Source organism: Labrus bergylta, chromosome 6, assembly GCF_963930695.1.
Source record: "Labrus bergylta chromosome 6, fLabBer1.1, whole genome shotgun sequence".
Classification (NCBI taxonomy): Eukaryota; Metazoa; Chordata; class Actinopteri; order Labriformes; family Labridae; genus Labrus; species Labrus bergylta.
In genome coordinates this window covers 24,546,971-24,567,594 of record NC_089200.1, presented here as the reverse complement: position 1 = coordinate 24,567,594, position 20,624 = coordinate 24,546,971, and the positions used below count along the sequence as shown (strand labels likewise).

Genomic DNA, 20,624 nt, shown 5'->3' with positions numbered 1-20,624 from the left:
GCCTGAGTGCCTATTGTAAATTTTGAGTGCTAAAATGTCCATTTTACAACATTGTACACAAAGTAGCAATCTAGCTAGCTCCTGTGTTAAAGTCAACGGCCAACTGTATGACTGACTCTACACACAACACGAGTTGAGGGTTTTTATTGAACCAGCCACCTGCCTTGAAGTGCAACTGAGAGCGGTTACATAAGCAGGCTATGCTAACGAGGAAGTTGCAATAATACCGAACATTGTCATTCTAAATCAAAGGGTAAGGACGGTATAACAGTTCTTATGATGCTTCGGTCAGCAGAGTTCATCATTCAAGTATGCTGAACTTTGCACTTTTTATAGAAGCAAATCAATTGTATTTGTTTGATAGTTGAACATTACTAACTCATAAGAAGAACTCATTATTGTGCTTTTCATATTAACAATGATGACTAAAAATAAATCTATGACTACATAAAGTTCACCAGATGTATTATTTAATACTTTAAAAGTCATGTTGTAAATGCATACACAATAAACCAATATGTACAATACAATAACAGATTGTATAATAGACAAACTTGATACATTATATAATGAAGTTAAATGGCAATTCAATTGCAGCAGGATGAAGTACAATATAAACATTTCCTTTACAAAGGTACAATACTTTCCATTAACATGGGATAAACAAAATATACAGCATGTTCAAGAGGAGTTTGTTTCTTTACAATAAGACTTCATGTATATGACCTAAGTAGTGTGTCCCTCTGATACAGATGGTGACCCAGTGACAATATCAAAATATCTGTCAATCTATATATCCATAATCTTTCTATATATCCATCCATCTCTAAATTATCCATCCATCATCCATACATCCATCAAGCTCACAAGCAATCAGCCCATTGACTATCACCCACTAAGTCGACAAAACCATCCAATCATTCATCCCTGCATCCATCCCTTAATCCAACTTCTACTATTTCTATGCGACAATACATCCAGCCCTTCCTTACACTAGCAATCAATCCATCCACCCACCCATCCATCTATCCATTCATTCAACCAATGATCCATCCATCCATTATCCCTCATCCATCTGTCCGTCCATCCATCCACCCATCCATTCAACCAACAATCCATTCATCCATTTTAAACCTCTATCCATCCATCTACTCAACCAATCATCCAGCCATTTATCCCTTGATTCCAACATCCAATATTTCACCATGCAACAATACATCCATCCCTTCATTTCTCAACCAGGCATCAATCCATTGTAGAACTCCATCCAACCTAGTCCATCCATCAATCCATCCATCTCCATTTATATGGATATGAATGTGTATATGGGTATGGGTGAGATGTGCTTGGCTTGTGCTTGTGATGGTGTATGTGTACATATTTTATATTTTATATGCTGCAACTGGATTGCTCCAACAGAGTTTTGTTGCAACAAGCAATTACAATAAAGATATATCATCCATCCATACATCCATCATCCATCTAATCATTCATTCTTCATCTGCCTATCAAGATCATAGAGCTTGAACTCGGACTTCTTGTCCAAGATTTTTCTTAGATATCTGCCTGTTCTTAAATTCTGTCTTGTATTCAGTAGACCATTCTTCCTTTCATTACAAAAAAGTAAAAATTGTTCATGTAAATCAAATGATCAGTCATATGTCATTGGAGGAAATACATGGGCTTTTGCCTGTGACATAACATGCCATCAATTTGTGAAATATGTTGGTGCTGTTTCAGATTTCTCAGAATAATCCACACAATTCCATCTATCAGTAGAAATGCAACACAATGCCAAAATGAATCTGAGGGGGTACAATAATACAGCAGTCATACAGAAAATGGATGTTTACAGACAAAAAATATGCAAAATAAGACGAATACTGATGTTTATTTACATATACCATGGCTACCTAATGACCCTCTGAATGTTGAGTCAGCAGTGCCCCCCCATAAGTAAAATATACACAGCTGACGTATGAAACAGTACAGCTGTTTCTCGCTAAAATTGCATTTCCCTGAAAAATCACTTGCAGTAATATACTGTAGTTTACTTTAGAAAAAGAGTATATATGTAAGCTCTGACAAAAAAATGAATTCAGCATACTTGACCTACATTGGTGACATTGACAATGTTTAACAAATCTTGATAAGAGTAGCATGAACAACAACGTATGCTCTGTGGGAGTGGAAGGAAAAAGGACTTCCGTGAATGTGATTATGCAAAGCAGAACTATGGCTTGGATTTAACAAGAATGTCTTTCTAGGCCAGAATACAATCAATGTGGTCTCCATGAACTGATGCTGTAAGGATGTCGAGATAAACCAAGAGGGTATGAGAATTTTTGAGTTGATTCATTATTTTGAATATCATCTATTGAAAAAGAGCACACAATATGCAAGGCTGCACATTCTTCAAGGCCCATCTTCGCAAGCTGACATCAGGGTTTCTAATTACCTGAACAGCATTTCAGCTGAGTTATTGTAAAGTAAGTGTTTACATGCTCTCAAAGTGGAAAAGAAATGCTCGAATACGGCCTGTCTGTCTATGGATTGCAGCAGCCATTAAGCAAAAACAAAGGAGGAAAAGTCCTTAAAAGCTTGATGGTGTCCATTAAGTAAAGACGAGTCAAAGTAGCACAAACTGTCACAGAGATAGCTCTGTTTCCTGAAACATCACTTACAGGATCTCTCCATTAATCTGAAGAAGAAGAAGAGATGTGCCCGAGCAGTGCTTTAGTAATTTGCCATCTTTTATCTGCTATTCAAAGTGAGTGCATAACTGGATACCATATGATGATTGATTTGTTTCTCAGGTGCATTTTCAGTAGGAAAGTAATTTAACTATCATTAGCCGATAAAGGAAATTATTTTTGAATTGCACTCTCTTAAGTGTTGCAAAGCAAACTTTTTAAAGCTGCATCGATCTTTCAACTATATATGAACACCTTGTCGAATGACTGCATGTGAAAACAGTTGCTGAATGTGACAGTATCCAAAGAGAATAGCAGTTCCAATCAATTCTTCTGGATCCCTTGACCGTTTTCGACTCATTGTGAGCTTCCGGTTATGTTAAGAGCCTTTTGGTGACAACAAAAGCCAATTGAGCTGTATTAGCATAGCAACCACATGAAAGCTAACAGCCAACATATTTGTATGTTAATGCTTGAAAGAAACCTAATCTTAGAAATCAAGACTTTGACTCCACCTCCACCTCCACCTAGGTGCTGCTTTGATAGATGTTATGTTCACTTGATGTTAACCTTTCTGAAGCATGATGGGCGGGCGGCTGTGGATCAGTTGGTAGTCGGTCATCTCTCAACCATGAAAGTCGGGGATTGGATCCCCAACTCCTGCAGCAACCTGTCCGATGTGTCCTTGGGCAAGACTTTAACCCCAAATTGCTCCTGCTTCTTCTTCAGTGGCATGTCATTGACTAGATTAGTTAATACTGACGGACACTTTGCATAGCAGCCTCTACCATCAGTGTTTGAATGGTTAGGTGTGACCTGCGGTGTAAAAGCGCTTTGAGTAGTCTGAAGACCAGAAAAGCGCTATACAAGCTCAAGTCCATTGACCATTTACCGTGATGTCTTTGAAACAGATATTGCGATGGATCTCTAGACTCCGATTTTAAATCTATAAAAAGGTTCTGTCAATAACAAAACCTTAACAGTATACCTGTATCTGTAGCTATAAACAGTAAATAGAGTTCTTTCTTTCAAGACAGTCGATCATATGTAAATATTTTTCTCCTTCAGTGAACAGAGAAAATAATTTAAAATTCAAATGTGAAAAGAAGATATTGTTCAACCTCTTGGAGCAATGTGTACAGAGAATCTGAAACAAAGTGAGAGCAGCAAGTTGAGATAATATCTCTGATGTTGATGATATTATGCGGACGCTCGAGCAGTGACGAGGAAAGGCAAGCAAGACAACTTCTAGGTTCTCCTGGAGACTGCAGTTTGAGTCTGAACCTGAAAAGTCGAAGCAGCTGAGGCGGGTCAGCTGAGGCAGAACCTGGTCTGAGAGAGTTTTGCTCGAGTGCAGCGTAGCAGCAGAACAGGGCAACATGCCAGGGCTGCCTCATGGAATTTCTCACTTTTTTCCCCTACGGTTATCCAAGTCAGAAATTAGATGTGAATCTCCCGGTATCCAGCCCATCCACTTGGAAATTGAGTTTTTTACAGTACATAATGTGAATTCATCCAACTTAAGACAAAAAAGTTCAGTGTCTACATCCATGCAGTGTTCAGCTCTCCACAGACGGCGGCTGGTAATTCCTTGAATTGAAAGTCTTACATTGCTTTCCCACTGTGGCCTTCAAGGTTAAGGCTCTGGATTTTTCCAGAAGCTTCAATGAGTCATATAGGAAAAAATTACAATTGCAGGCCATGTTTGTAGTCTAACATGAAGAACCACACGTAGAAAAACTGTAAGCCAAGGATATTGAAAATCCAGTTTAGGAAATTACAGTTGAAAAACTACTGTTAGAGTCATCCGCCATGTGTGTGATCCAATAGAAATGTTTGTAGTCCATCTTAACAAACTACAGAAGTAATTCCGGTTCATCTGCTGTCCTGAGACACATCTCCCCATGTGCTGGCTTCATTTTCGTCCGAGTCAGAGAGTGCTGCTGTACACAGATCACTGAAGATATCTGCAACAACAACAGAGATTGAAAGTCAGATTAAAGTTTACAAAGAATCTCAAACAGATTTATTCTATAACACTCAAAACGTGCATGGTGAGAAAATGCAACAAAAAAACTGTGGCATTCGAACACAGTGTTTAAGAAGAGGAATGCACAGCCTGGTCTGCAGTGCCAATGAAACATAAAAGAGCAACTATGCAGATTTAAGAGGACTATAAACCAAGGAGACATAATAGTGAGGCGTTCAATTTCTGCAACAATATCAGCCAGTAGAGTGCATAAAGAATTATAGGGAAGGCAGACATGGGCAATCAACACAGACAGGTGAAGGGGGCTTTTTGCAAATGGGCTCCACTTAACCGAAATACTGAAGGTCAACTACTTGAGCGCAGAGTTCTGTCCTCCTCAAGTATGAAAATGAAAAACTCAGAAACAGAACAAGGAAGATAAAAGTACGGGGGGAAAAACAGGCGGAGGGGTGAGTGAGAAGAAGGAAGGGATAGTGGTTTTGAAGAGGTGGGGGCGGGACAGAGCTCAGTAGCGGAAACAAGCAAGGCCACGACAAACACTTCAGGGACCAGCCTTCAAGCCAGCATGAAAGGAGGGAGATGGAGGAGAGATGGATGGAGGACAGAGGGGACATTGAAGTGAGAGAACAGAGAGAGAGAGAGAGAGAGCAAAGAGTCCAGGAGTGTCTGCCCTATGAGGGAAACTATTTCAAACTTATCAGTGCTGCGATACACAGTCTGTGCTATCACTGTTTAATGTAAGCTTTAGATTGATATAAAAGGTGTTTGTTTATCCAGCTCTCACTTTTCTAAAGAGCTATGAATGTAAAGCAGGTACATTAACCAGAACTACAGCCAGTCTATGGCCACATACGGTAGTTGTCATTTTCTACAAATAGAAGTAGAGGAATGAGAGAAGTCTATTTGGACGCTAGGGATAATTGGAAGATAAGCGTATAAGGCGCATTATACTCAAACACAAACCAATAAATAAAAGAACAAAAGAAAAATATGTTTTTACATTGGTCTATTTTGTGTGTTGAATCTATACGTTTTGTTTTTACTTTGTCAAACCTCTGCTTCTATGAGAGTGAGAAAGAAAGAAAGAGAGCAAGAGAGAGAGAGAGGGTGTTTTCACATTAGGCTCAATTTTTTTGTGCCTTGCCTGAGCATGATTGCTTCCCCCTCCTCTCAATCTCGTTCACATTAGTAACATTGTTTCATGCCTGACTACACTTGCGTATGTACACAGTCCAATACAGAAGCAGATACCAAGAAGCAACCATGGCAACCTCTCACAGACTGAGTACATCCTGCTAACTGTGGATTTTTTTTTTGTTATTTTTGATATACGCCAAAAATGACCCTCTTCCTTCTTCCACATGTACTGTGCAGCTCAGAGGATGAAACAGGCCCACGCTGCGCGGATACATGTTGTTCTGAAGCAGCAGGAGCCGTTTAGAATTACATCATATAAGCGGCCCACTTCCTTGTTAGAGCATGGTTGCGTTCAAATCTCCAGCGACCATGAATTGTGCCCGAGACTACCTCTTCAGCGGACTCAAGCACAGTACCAGAGTACGGTAGGGGTACGGCACGTTTGTGTTCAAACTGATCACATGAACCGACTTTGGGGTCAAGCATACTCAGAACCGGGCCTGGGTCCCAAATGTGAAACCACCCAGAGAGAGAGAGAGAGAGAGAGAGAGAGAGAGATAGAGATCATGGGATGGGTGTTGTAGGGTATGTGCTGCAATCAGTGACATCATGCTCTGATTGTTCAACTCGACACGCAAGAAGCTCTCCCCTCCCTGTCCGCTCCATCCTTCCATCCCACCTCAATCCCTTCCAACAGTCCCTCCCTCTCCCAGAGGAGCAGCTCACTCTGGCCCGCCCAATCCCACCCATTCCCCCCTGGCCCTGGAGTGCCATGTGAAAGAGAGCGAGGGAGCAGTTGATGAAGTTGGACTAAAGCAGGAGGAGGGAGGAGCTGGTGGTTTAGTGAGAGTGTTACAGCAGTGCTGCCAGTGGTTAGTGTGAAATAGCAGAGATGTTACTTAATGAGTGACCTCCTTCAGATGCTGTTTGCAGTATACTGGCTGGGACCAGCCCTGTCTCCTCTGTTAAAAGGTTCTTGACTAGCCTAGAATGTAAAACACAATGTAGGGGAGGGGTCTTCACTCACACATTTGAGACAGTCAACACAAGCGGCACCTTCATTTTCATGTCCAATCATTTCCTTGGGTTCTAGAAAGGTACGGCTTTGTTATAGAAGCTGTTACACCAAAATGACTCTTATTGGCTGGAGTGACATTTAAGGACAGTAAGTATGAGAAAACACAAAAAATGACAACTTTCATGGTACCCAGAGAAGCGCTCCCCATCCAGTGCTAATAGACAGTTTTTTGCAAAAGTCTTTTTTAAGAAGGATTGACACATTAATGGAAATAAACGCTCAATCAAAGTACAAAAAAAGTAGACTGTTCATAGCAACTAATACCACAGCTCCAATCCAAGGAAAGGCACGTTCACGTTCTGTTCATGTTCACCTGGAAAAGTTTCCTTTACTTGGGCCATAGAGTGGGGCATATATGATGTGAGTCAATTAACATTTGGTTTCCGTAGCAACCAATACACCAAGCACCCTGAATGTCAGGTGTCTTTTTTTTGGTTTCAAGTTTCTGAACAGGTGTGACAGGGTTTGTTTTCAGTGCAGAGGAATGTCAGATGTACTGTTTGAGAACAGTTTAATCTATAAGAAGTAGGGCCGTCAGCATTAACTAGTTAAAGACCCTTGATTAATTTAGGTCTGAAATTAAAGGATTCATTTTTTAAAATCCTGATTAATCTCATGCAATTTTGTCCCTTTAGGCTCAGCGTAGACGTCCTCAGTGTCTCCCTGTGGTCTCAGTGATGTAAAAGAAAGGACACTGCTGCATCTTTGAATGTCTCATTTCACTTTAATGATCCCTAACCACTTCAGGTTTCTGTGCTGAAGTTAATGTTTTAACCTTCCATCCACCAGAAGGTCCTTACTTTTTTCCAAAATAAAAGCAGGGTTGAATTCAAACAGCAAGTAAAGTACTCTGAGCTTAAGACAGAACAAAATACCTAAATGAAAGCCGAACAATTCTTATTCTCAATTCTTGACACAGGATTCTTTTTTATTGAAATTGATCAAAAAGAGAAGTTTCAAGTCAGTCAGAGTCAGTGTGAATTATCATTTTTTAAAGCGTTGCACCACCAGGTAACCCCTGAAAAAACAACATGGTGGAGGCAATGAAAGCGTCTTTTATCTGGAGTGACAAAGAAACTGAGTTTTGTCTTTCTGTATCTGCAATGTTCAACATTTCATAGTGCTAAGCCCACATTCATCATTTTTCTCTGATGTCACAATTGCCGCGGTTTGTGTTAAAGTAATAATAATCGATAGTAGTATTTATCATGTGGGATATGAATAACCAGGTTTCTGCATGTAAAAGCCATATATCCCGAATATGATCCAAACCGGGACAATGCTCATAACCAGGATACTCAAGTCCATGTAAACGCTCTCAGTGGTTGTGTCATAGTTATGACCACTGTGTTTAATGACTTGTGAAGATAGAAAAAAAACATTTCTTTGGAAAAAGTGTAGCTTCGTTAGTATGACATTCCCCCTCTCTTTAAGGTCACAACGCCGGCGGCATTACACAGAATATTGGTGCTGGATATAAACTGTGACTCGCTGATTCATCTTCTAATAAAAACCTTATTCCGAGGCTGGTATGATTTTGTCTCTTTAGCTTTGTATGCAGCAACAGAAACTGGCCCAGACAGGAAAAAGGCTCCGACTAAATCTGTCTGAAAAAGTCTCTCTCTTTCCAGCTGAGCCACCAGCACGCCTCTGCCTGCTAAAAAGTTGACTTTGAGGATGTAGGAAGTTGCTGTAAGACTCATTTATACATCAGAATCAAGTAATTCCCTCTTTATTCATCTCATACTGTGTTGACAGGATGTGGTCGGATGTGCTAATGTGTTCTCAGCCGTTATACAAATATACCTCACAGTGCCAGCAGCGAGCCCACAGGAGCTGGGACGGGAACAGTGTGTGTGTGTGTGTGTGTGTGTGTGTGTGTGTGTGTGTGTGTGTGTGTGTGTGTGTGTGTGTGTGTGTGTGTGTGTGTTGTGGGTGTGAAATTAAAGCCTAAATCTGGAAAGGTGCGACAAACTTTTGAGACGGGAACGTTAGCAAGCATATAACAGCTTGTGATGGAAAAGGAGCTATCGTCGGCCTGCACACAAATACATCCCAAGAAGTCGTTTTATATGCATAAAAAGGATAGACCAATAGAAACATAGATGAACGCATGAACACACACCCAAGCACATGCAGCGAGCGCATGTAAGGGTGCAGCAGACAGTTTGTCAGTGCTATGTAGTTGCACATTAACTTTGATCCAACATAAAAGCTAAAGAATAAAGGAGAACTTATGAATTCTTTATTTTGCTCATGTAGAGACGAGTGTGAGCAAACGAGACCTTTTAGCTTAAAAAAAAACAAAAAAACACAAGACATAGATGCAGACGACAGGAGACGGGTTCTTTTTGCGCTGAAATATGCATGAGCTGATGAGAAATGAACATGTTCAAAGCAAGTCGAGCTTTTATCTAACTGAGTATTAGTCACTTCTAAATGCAGAGAGCTTGCATGAGACCACAACAGTTCAGCGGTGGATTTCAGAGGCTGTTTTCTGCACAAAGGCGGCGGCCTCTGTTTTTCTGGCCTGCCGAATGGATAGATTGTGGTGGTGCCGCTGCGGTGAATGAAACCAGTATTTATTATTCATCTGAAGCCATTGTGTTTTCAGCCATTTGGCAATAGGCCATTAGTCACACGTTTTGTTGCTGGATCCCCCACTGCTTCATCAGGGCAATGTAACAGTGAATGAAATTTTAATTCGAAACGGGCCACACAGAGCCTTTAATCCTTACGGAGAGAGAGAGACAGAGAGAGAGAGAGAGAGAGCAGGGTACCACTAGCCTCTCATTTCCTTTCTAGAGCTTGGTTGATTAATGTGGACCCAGCTCAAGAACCAGGGAAGTCTTGCTATGGCTAATGATTACAGATAGCACTGGAGGTGGAAAAAAGGCTTCCTGCAATAGAAAACGACATAATATTATAAACTATAACACGATCTAAAACATTGGAACACAACAGCTCAATGTCAGATTTTGCCTTCTGAGGCTTATTGTTCCATTTGTCTTGATAGCATGTCAGAAAGGATGGATTCAACTCAATGTCTGAGGCCGAAGTTTATAGTGTTGTTGTATTGAAATGCATTATATTGTAAGGTCTATCCATCCATTATCTATTTATGCTCTTCAGGGTCGTAGACAGCTGGAGCTGGCATCTATCAGGCTGGAGGCAGGGTACGCAGCGGACAGGTTGGCAGTCTGTTGCAGGGTCAAATTCAAGCAGCTCTGAGAGAACTTTGCCTGAATAAAATCATCCAAAAATGTCCAATTTAGATTTAATTTCATACTGAGAGAATACTATATATAAAATAAAATAAAAACATTTAATGCCAACTGTTGGGGCTTTGATGTTTTTGGTTGGTGCCATGATTATCAAGCTAGTTGGTATATTAAAACTTAAAGGTCACTTTGTTTAGGTCATTATCCTACTTTTTCAACCAGTTTAATTAAGTTTTAGAGCTCCCGTAAACATGTCTGTGAAGTTTCTTGTTCTAAATCCACTCTGATCCTGTATTTGATCATGCCTATTAACACCTCTATTTCAGCCCTGCTCAGAACAGACTGTTTCTGTGTCTGTACCTTTAAATGTAAATGAGCTGTGTCTGACCACGCCCCCTCTCTGGAAGGGCTTGGGTGGCTCCGGCTGTCCTTCACCATGCCCAATTGTTTACAGTGAGAAGGGGGGCAGAACAAACACCTAGCTGTGGGAGTGTCACCCACCTTGGGGAGGGGTTACTGCCCTTTGTGATGTTTGGGAAATCTCCAAACAGCCTGTTTGAGCAAACAATTTCTGAAAAGACAGAGAGGATGTACTTTTCTCATTACTGGGGGGTTTGTAGACAGACTAGGGACACATATTAGTGTTAGAAAAACATGGTGAAGTGTATTTTGTATAATATGTAACCTAAAATTCAGTCTAAAAACGACATGTGACTCCTTGGATAATCACCTTTTTCATCCGATATAAGCATTACATTAAACTGAAAAATCTGACAGAGCGTATTCACTTTGATTTAGCCGTTCTATTTAATTGAACAGTAAAGCTCTGCTTGTAAAGTACTTTCACTTTGTTTTTACCTTCAGTAGTTGGAGAAAAAGCCGTCACAGCATGAGACAGCGATTTCAAAAAGACCAACTTCCTTCATCAGTGGAAAGACCATAAAAACACAATTACCTCTGAATCACCACTGCAAGGATTGAAGATAGAAAAAAGATACACCTCTGCAGCACAACTCAGATCTGTTCTCTAAACGTCTGTTCATGCTTTACGTGCAGCTGCTTTGGTCTGAAGGAACGGACGATCCTCGCTGCTCTTCTCATCCTAAACCCTGACTGTGAACAAACATTAGGGTGGCTTTTGTCTATGTTCACTGAGCGTCATCCTGCAGCCTCTGTGCAGATAGTTTGACATTGAAATCTCATTTTGCATTAGGGTATCCAACTCCGGATCTAATAACAACTTTTGTAATGTCTCCACATGGTAAGGTCAGACATTCACAGAATTATGAAGCCATGTCCCATGTCGGTGAGATGAAGTCTCTCAATGTCATCATTTACGCTGCGAAGCTGTTTGAAAGTTCAATTATAGCTCGGTGGAAATATGTTGGCACCAACGCTGCAGCAATAGACTGAAGCCATGAAGTAAAATGCAAAATGATGCATGAATAAAAGATACACGGATGATTCAATATCTGGATAATTATTGCAATCTAAACAGCAGAGTGGACACATGCACAGAGTCAATTAGGGATATTTGAGAAGGATTTTGAGTGACAGCCAAAGGCCCCCTTTTGAGTGGCCCCACTGCCTGAAATGACCTTACCACAGCTACAGGTGGTTGATGAGGCTAATAAATGCTTGAAGAGAGACCCTGTCCTCTTGCATGTATTCTTCTGTTATACTCTGTTTGGGTCCTCCAGCATGCAGGGTGCAAGGACCGAACTATCAAGTTGAACTATCTTTGAATGCTGTTTGAAAAAAACTCCTACTGACAGTCATACTCATGTTGGCTTTAACTGTAAAATGTCTTGAAATAAAAGATAACTTGTAGCTTAAAAACGTCCCTCTTAAGGTCAATGGTCGTTTTTTTTTTACAATTCTGTAAAATCGAGGCTCGAGCGAGACATCTCATTTGTGTTGAGATCTGTTTGTCATTCCCCTACACTTCTGCTTACATAACTTGCTGCTTTAATGCATCATTTAAATCATCTCCTGTCCCTTTAACTAGCCGCTCACTGCACATAACGTATCAGGGTGGGAATAGGACAGTCGTCGGTTCAAGTCTCGGTGAGGACCAAGTCTGGAAATTGGTGTGGTCGCTAGGGAGGTGCCAGTTCACTTCCTGAGCACGGCCAAGGTGCCCTATAGCAAGGTAACATCCTACCCACCAGCTCAGGAGCACTCGCTGTGTACAGCACCCTCACTCTGACATCACTCCATTAGTGCCTGCCATAGGATCCTGTTTCTGCATGTTTGTATTTCAGCCTGTGTGTGTAGCAAGCATATCTTATCCTAATTTATGTTTTACTTGTTGTATATACCTCCTATTTTATTTGTGTTTATCTTATCCTCTCCACTCATCTCCTCTCCTCTCCTCTTAACTTCATTGGATTCTTTAAATCATAAATGGTGTTCTGCTAATACTGAAGATGTGTGTAAAAGATTCTCTTAAATTTGCTTTAATCGGGAAGTCTTCTGCAAAAAAAAGTGGAAAAATATAAACTCCTCAAGAGAACTGAGAAAACACCACAATTTGGAGCGAAAAGAGAGTAAGTGCACTGCACAGTAATTATACTTTACTGAGGGCAAACTGAGGGAATCAGATGCTCAACAGGAGTGCCCTAAATAAAGTATTATGCAATGTCACACTGTTTATTTTTGCCTCACTTGTGAGACGCCTGCTCGTTTTTGTACTGGGAACAAAATGAATAAGTTAATGTTCTCGCACCTTTATTTCAGAACAAGATGTGTTTGAACTGGCAGATGGAGACCCGCCGAGCCAGAGGCTTTAAATATATAGTGCTTAGTCAGGGGGAGCTACGACCAAACAAGGGGAACAATGGGTGGGCAAGAAGAAGCAGACTGACTTCCCACAGCGTTAATGTGGAGCCAGCTGGAACTCACCAGTGTCCGTTCTCTGCCTCCTCTACAAACTGGACCAAGTCGCCCGTCTCTAGAGAGAGGTCCTTTGCTTCTCGAGACTCGTAGGTCAGCTGCACCCGGAAGCGCCCGCTGTCACTCTGCAGGGAGAAATAACTCAGTTAAACTCTGCATTTAGCTTTCACAAGGTTGAAAAATGCCTCCAGGTTGGAAGAGATTCTATAAGAAAGTTAAATGTAAACAGTAGTTCCTCAATTCAACATGGTTAAAGACTTTGTTATAAAGAAACATTAATACCATTTTAACACCCCGTAGCATCTGGGCTCTTCAGATTTCATGAAGAGTGCAAGTCACCTCATTATCATTCCCTGTTTTATTTTTCATACGGGGGCCAAATTTCCTAAAACTTGAATTTCCCCAACGTCTTCTCTTTCTCCTCTCCAAGGGCTGTTAGTAAATGCGTAGGTAATACACTGCAGTATTTGCAGTAAACTGTCATGTCAGAGTAAAACAGTGAAAGTGTAGATTTCCCAATGTATCCAGACATGTATAAGTCAATGTGCTTTCTAAAATGTCTTAAAATACTTTTAAAAACATTTTTAGGAACTGCTGGAACTCTGATTTAAGATGAATATTGTTTTAGCGGACTTTAATGACAAATACCTGAACGGGTAGATTATATGAGCTAAAGTGCAAGTGAGCAAACATTCTACAGTTCCACAATTCATTGATACGCTATAAGTCTGATTGGACACTCAGGTGCTGACAGGAAGTGCATAGAGGCAAAGCAGAACATCAACAGCTGTTCTTGAGAGTTCTAATCAGCATCAAAACTTAGGGCCTATATCACTTTCACTTTTATGGCTTTACACTCCAAACAGATCTCTTAATTCCTCTGATCAGGGTTTTGCTGGTAGTCCCACACTCCAGACTGAAGACCAAGGGGGACTGTGCTTTTGAGGTCTAAGCGCCAACACTTTGGAAACGTTCTGCCTCTGGGTCTAAAGATTTGTGTACACTGTTGACACTTTTAAAAAGCAACTTCAGACCTCTTTGTTTAGAATTGCTTTGCTTAATCAGTCTTTTTGTTTCGTTTTCTTCCGTTTGCAAAGCACTATGTGACTCTCTGTTCTTGAAAGGTGCTATATAAATAAAAGCTATTCTTTTTAAAAATTAAAATCCAAACAAAACAGAAAGCTTGCCTCCTCAATAGTTGATTTCCTTGTTGTGTGCAGGTGGCATCCACAGAGAGGATTTACATTTTTATGACTGTGTAAAATCACAAATAATTAAACCTGGCATCATGCAAAAAATGTAAATTCCTCTGAATATGGTGTGTGCATGTGTGCACAGCCATCATCATGCTCAGTGTGAGTGTGTGTTGCTTGTGGGCTGCTGTGTCTCTCTGCCGTATATCCCACAGATTATAATGGATGTGGAAAGGCTGCCATACCCGGCAGACCTGAGCAGCTATAATCCTCCCTGTCTTTTGTCTCTCCTCTCTCGTTTCTTAAATGTCAAGTCGTCACTGCCCGCTGCTAATGAGACACATGTCCATGGGAAATAATTAAGCGGCGTAGGGGTCCTCTAACTGGGGGGATCAGAAGGGGATTTAGTTGAAAAGAGGTGAACGTGAAGCATGAGTGGAGAGGAAACGATTGGATGAGTAGAGAGCTGTCGAGGGACGGTGAGTGATTGTAGAATGAGATGATTTATGGAGGAGGCTGACGTCTCCCTGCAGGACCAGAACATGTCTGCTCGAGCTACATTTTTCATTCAGGGCAAGGTTTGACAATTTTGAGCCGTAATGAACTCATGTTTTGTTCTAATTCAGAATAAAATACAGAACCTTGGGGGGTTTTTTGCAGTTGAAATTTTAAATAAAATGTATAAAGAAGGCCAAATGATGCTCCAAGTGGGGTTCAGTCGCGTACATTTTCTGACTGAAGTGTGCTGCAATCTGAAGCGTTACCTACATTCTTATTGTTTCCCTCCTCTTCAGAAGAGTTGGAGGACTCCTCGGCACTGGAGTGGATCGTCTCAAAGTCGTCGGTGTCCATGGAAGGGAGACGCCGCTGGGCCCAGCCTGAGGGAAATCAAAGTCACATTATTTCACTTGTAAACAAAGGGGATGTGACCGTTCCACTTGGCAGGTGACGTCACCATGCACTGATAGGGAAGCAATGTGAAGTCATCAGAACATAAAACACCTCCAAGCTTCTCACACACTGAAAGCACAAAGAATAATCATACCAAAGCGATCGCATGCAGCTAACTGAGCATTTTTCAAACAAGGAATCGTCCAAATCTCCTGCAAGAGTTTTATTATGTTTGTTTTCGATTTTGTGTTCTGTTGCAGAAAGGTTCTGATCAAACCTGCAAAACAAATGAACTCATCACACGTCTCCTCCTTATGGCACATCATCTCATGATCAACAGCATGTGATTTAAGAGCAATGGTCTGGGTTCAAAGGCTTTTTAGAGATTGTTACGTGCTGTAGTGTGTTGTGTGTTAGTTTTTGTTGTGTTGTCTCCCTCACCTGATGCAACTCAACAGTCAGAGCCAGAGTATAAAGAGCAAGAGAGAGGATCAAGGCAGCCGGCTGCCAGTGGGCCATTCGGCTGTTTGTGTCTCTGCTCTCCCTTCGATTTTAAATAAAAAACATGAACTTTGCTTATACACTAAAGCCTGACTCAGACTTCAGGATAATCAGGTCAGTTTGAGGTCTGATTCCCTAATAATGTGAGTTGTATAAAATCCAATCTTCACGTCTCTGATCAGCTCAGAAATCGTCGGGGACACCCCAGTTTATTTCCAACATGTTTGGTATCTATTATTTAAAATCTTTACAATTAACTCATAAGTGGTCTGGCGGAGATTGTTGATGACTACAATAACTGTGAGAGACAATGGAGGACAGCATGAGCGGCGACCGGTGGCAAGAGGCAACCCGAACATGTGCACTGGACATCTGTTATGCATCTGACACTTACAATCTGACCTCCAGCTCTTGCTGAAGAACAGACAATCCATGTTTTCCGCATCACACCAGACATTTCGCCACCCAAACCCTTTTTTCTATGTGTCGTCCTCTGCGCAAAATAACGAATTTAACCAAGATTATGGAGAAGAAAACGAGTTAAGATTCTCCTCGTGTGTGTGATGATACACAAATTCAAAATCGGGAAGGTGCCCCGTAATCTGAGCCAGACTTTAGTTCCTCTTCTGGGTTTCTTTCATTGTTACTCCCCTCATCCACTAAATATCCTCAGGAACATGACAAAGATGAAAAGCAAAGATGATGGTTTGTTACAGTTGTATCTGTCCCTTTCGATGAAAATGAAATGGTTCCAATTTGTAATGCATAATGCAAGGAGGACTTAGTGACCAAAATGTCATGTACACGATTACAATCAGAGCGTTTTAATACAGAGCAATCGAAGGGTGAAAGACATTTGCTGTAGAAAGAAGATGAAGTTTCACATCACACACTTTGGGAGAATAAAAACAGGACAATAGGAAATGAAAGACTGCCTGAAGTCAAACAATAAACCAAAAGAAAATAAGCTTTCTCTACAATGCTTCAACACATAAACAAATATAAAAATCCACCAAGGAGACAACAACAAAAAAAGACTTATAGGATAAGTCCAGCTCTGCAGTTACCTGGTTGGGAGGTGGATCTAGGAACAGTCGAGGTGACACCAGCAGCAGCAGAGCTGTTTGTAATGCTCTGACGTTTCTTGATTGCAGCCATAGCACCGCGCAAAGTATCTGGAGGGAGGTCAAACGCTTTACACAACCCTTTCCATAGTTGTCCACACAAAATTGTGGAACACAAACACGATTCAGTCCATCTAGGTGCATTTCCACTCTACTCATGCAGCTTTCCAACAAGTACAATGATCGTAAAATCCAGAAAGCCCTCACCGCTTCAAAACTCACAGAGTCGCTCCAAGGACATGGGCAGAAATACAAAGTTTCAGATGCACACCAGAAAGTATGCATGTGCTCACAAGAAAGTTCTGTGCACATGCGTGTGCTTCCTACTGCCAGAAACTAGCTTCTCAAGAGCCACTTTCAACTACACAAAACATTTCTCGATAATTTCAGGAGTAGGGCTTTGGCACCTGTAGAACTCTCCTGAAAAACTCTCTGATAAAAAAATCGGATATTTCCAGGAGGAGCTGCATATGTGAACAGCCAAATTTTTTTGCTCAGACTTCACCCGGAGTTTCTCCTGCCAGACCCCTGGTATTTTTTCCGCAGTAAGTCCGAGTGAGCAGTCCTGCCGAAATTATCCAGATATTTTCCGGAGTGCATACGTGAAAACAGCTGAGGGCTGATCCTGAAGTTCTCCTGACCTGAGAAACTCCAGATAAAGTCTGAGTAAATAATTTGGATGTTGGCTTTCACACATGCCAATGATCCCCAAAACAGGGTTAGGGTTGTTTTTCAGGTGTTTTGGTCGAGTGCAAAAGCCCTAATAGAAACTTTCCTGTGCTCACTAAATAGTTTCTGGTGAAGACAAGTGAGTTTATCTTGCACACAAGATGTTTGACGCAAGCACCAGGAGGTATCTGGTTTTCTGCCCATGTCCCTTTAGGGGCTCTGTAAAATTGATGACCATGCAATTCAAAATGTCACATCACTTCACAAAGCACAACACAAAGTCAACACAGCAGGCAAGACAAGGCCAAAAAACCCCACACACACAGAGAAACCCATACGACACATGATCCACTGAAATCATAATGAACTGAAAGAACCAAACAAACAGACAACAATATAATGTAGTGTACAGGCTCAGCATGCCCCGAGCCGGTACACTACAAGCGCAACATACTGTATCTTTGCATGCTTCTTAATACCTTCGTAACCAAATGGAGTTGGATCGCTCTTAATCTCATGTCTTTTGCTCTTTATGCTCGCAGAGAGCGGACCTGGCCGAGGAATAAATCATAAATAACCAGAAGCTTAGTTAGAAGAAACAACACACTTTAAAAACAAGGCCTACAGCATTAACACAAAGCTTTCATTTGGACAACATTTTACAGACACTAATATACAGATACCTGTGATATTGACTTTCTATCGGGTAAAATAAAGGCTCTAGTCATACAGACGTGGGAGCCTATTATTTTATTTGGTACACAGAGGAGATGGTGGCACTGCTGCAGAACAGCACACAGACGTCTTCGCTCTTCAAAGGCCCTGACACACCAAGCAGACGGCACAGAATAGTGGCAACAAAGGCCGCCAGTGGCCAAAAAGTTGCACTTGAACACACCGCAAAGACGGCCAACCACCACGTACATTCTGCGAATGCGTGAGAGGAACTAACTGTCCATGCCAGCAGGTGGCGGTAGTCCGTTGTGATGATACGAGGATACCATTTTCACACCGCTGTCAGCCACTGGTATTATAGGTACTTCTAATCGAGAAAAATGTCAGATAAAAGGTTGAAAATGTCGCTGGCGTTGTCAGCCCTTGGTCTTTTAGTGGAAAAAGAAAAGAAGAGACGGAGGCAACAAATAAGGAGAAACCGCACTAATGGGTGAAAGCATGGATACTACAGCGGCATGCTCACGGGGCTTTCATGAACCTGTGTCGAGAGCTGGAGATAAATGAAACATTCGACCAATCAGAGCGATCCCTCTCACCAAAAAAAGGCTGATGGGGGCCGACGGGTAGCAACGGAGCCGGACACACTGCAAAAAACTAGGGCGACGACCGCTCACAGACGGTCCAACACAGTCCGACGATCTCCTTGGTGTGTCAGGGCCTTTACCAGTTGGATGAGTGATTTGAAACCTTTCTTGATGTCGTTGAATATTTATTCCTGTTGCCTGATTAATGACCATCATGAGTGTCTGAAGACTCTCGTCATTAATTCTCCACGCTCTTAAAACCCTGATTCTCCTCCAGTTGAATATTTCACAGATAGATTAAAGCAGTGATGCCACCTGCTTTCTACACTCTGACAGTTCCAAAGTGTTAATAATTTGACACAAGCTGTTAATAAAGCATTCGCTCAATGTCAATCTCATTGTCCAGCTGTAAACTGGCGGCAAAAAAGAGTGAATGTTTTTTAATGAGAACATTTTTGTTGCGTAATAAGGTCTGGTAAGACTTTAAATCTGCCCATGAGTATCTCTTGATTTAAACACTCTTGCTGTGAAACAAATAGCATAAGAAGTGCCGTCCTTCTTTTAAAGGTACTCAAACTTGGACAGGAAGTTTTTTACGGGGTGCTTCCTGTTATGACTTTGAATGCTAAGGGCTGGAAGACTAATTCAAAAGTGAATTTATCATGTATAAAAAGCTGGTACATTCTAAAAGGACAATTCAAGTTAAAGGACCAGATATCTGTCAGATATCTACTGAGTTAAATGATACAACAACATTATAACAGTATACAACAGTAAGTGACCTTACTATATGATCAGACATTAAGGAAACATGCTATGTTGAAGTGCTGGCTTCTCTGACAACAATGCAGCAGCCAGTATGTCCTCCTTCTAACTTTAGATTCTGGTCCTGAATACTCTGTATATTTATTGCATGGCCAAAGGCAAACCATCATGTGATGCAGCGATGGAAGCGGGCAAGAGAACTGGTTCAGATAGAAGTGATTGTACCCGTCCTAAAAAGCCTCTGCATGTTTCTAATAAGCTCCATGAGCAGAAACGTGCTCAAACTAGGATCAATGTTGGAGATGTTTTTGATAAATGGAGAGGTTAGAATGCAGAAAGGTTTACAGACCGATGCAGAGCTGGATAAACACTGAAGCTTCAGTGTCTGCAACATGGCAACCTGCGTTTACATGGACTCTAGAGAGGAAGGGGCGGGGGAGACAGCTCGCTCCCATGTGATGTAATTAAGTGATCATTCATTTGTGGTTCTCCTCCTGTGATATGAGCCCAAATATCTCTCTGATGTTTCATTTTATTGTGGCGCACACAAAGCATAGATAGAGAAGTTCCACTGTTTCTATTCTACTAATGACGTATAAGATTTCTTCCTGATATCAGTGAACTAGGTGGATGGTGATTCAATCAGAGGCCAAAATGCTACGACTACATCCCCAACCCTGCAGACACCCTGCAGCCAATGTGACCTGCAGCGCTCTCATCGCTCGGAGCGTCATTGGAGAAGTGTCGCCTGCATGCAGGACAAACGAAATACAACAAAAGCCGAGAACAGAAGGAGAGTAAAGGGTTCAAGAGAAAACTTCAGTAGCTCTCCTCTGCTGTTTGTAATTCCTCTGCTGCCTCTGCTTGGTTTGAAAATGAACTTCTCATCTGTATTCCTGCGAGCGAATTGTACTTCTACCGCCACTTTGAATGTCACCCTACGTTCCAAATGTCAGCTTATCAAAATTCTGATTTCCATATTGTCGCTTTATGAAAAGAATGTGTTTCTACTCATTTGCAGCCTCTTTTTTTTTTTTCTTTAATATTGTTTTCATTCTCGGCACAGGCTTGACTTTCTCTATGCATCTCATACATTTCAAGAAAGTAAATGGGGGAGAAGGTAATGAGGAAATATCTTTTTTTGTTGCTTCCTCTTTGTGCACCGTGTTTTAGTCATGACTGACCCTCGAATGTAGTGAGCTACAAAG

At 41.4% G+C, this 20,624-nt stretch overlaps 1 protein-coding gene across 5 annotated transcripts in view; it reads right to left on the bottom strand.

The window, feature by feature from the left end:
- Positions 1-448: 448 nt before the first annotated feature.
- mcf2l2 (MCF.2 cell line derived transforming sequence-like 2) overlaps positions 449-20,624 on the bottom strand; it is a 128,121-nt gene continuing 107,945 nt past the window's right edge. For 3 of the 5 annotated variants that reach the window (XM_065956054.1, XM_065956055.1, XM_029279795.2), the window contains exons 30-35: positions 17,872-17,943; positions 16,667-16,774; positions 14,976-15,085; positions 13,024-13,139; positions 6,732-6,805; positions 449-4,660 (exon numbers count right to left, since the gene is read on the bottom strand). In XM_065956054.1, coding sequence (XP_065812126.1) covers positions 4,569-4,660; positions 6,732-6,805; positions 13,024-13,139; positions 14,976-15,085; positions 16,667-16,774; positions 17,872-17,943 — 572 coding nt within the window. In that variant the 3' untranslated portion in view covers positions 449-4,568. The remainder of the gene's footprint in view (positions 4,661-6,731; positions 6,806-13,023; positions 13,140-14,975; positions 15,086-16,666; positions 16,775-17,871; positions 17,944-20,624) is intronic. The other 2 variants (XM_065956056.1, XM_065956057.1) reach the window with 2 other exon arrangements.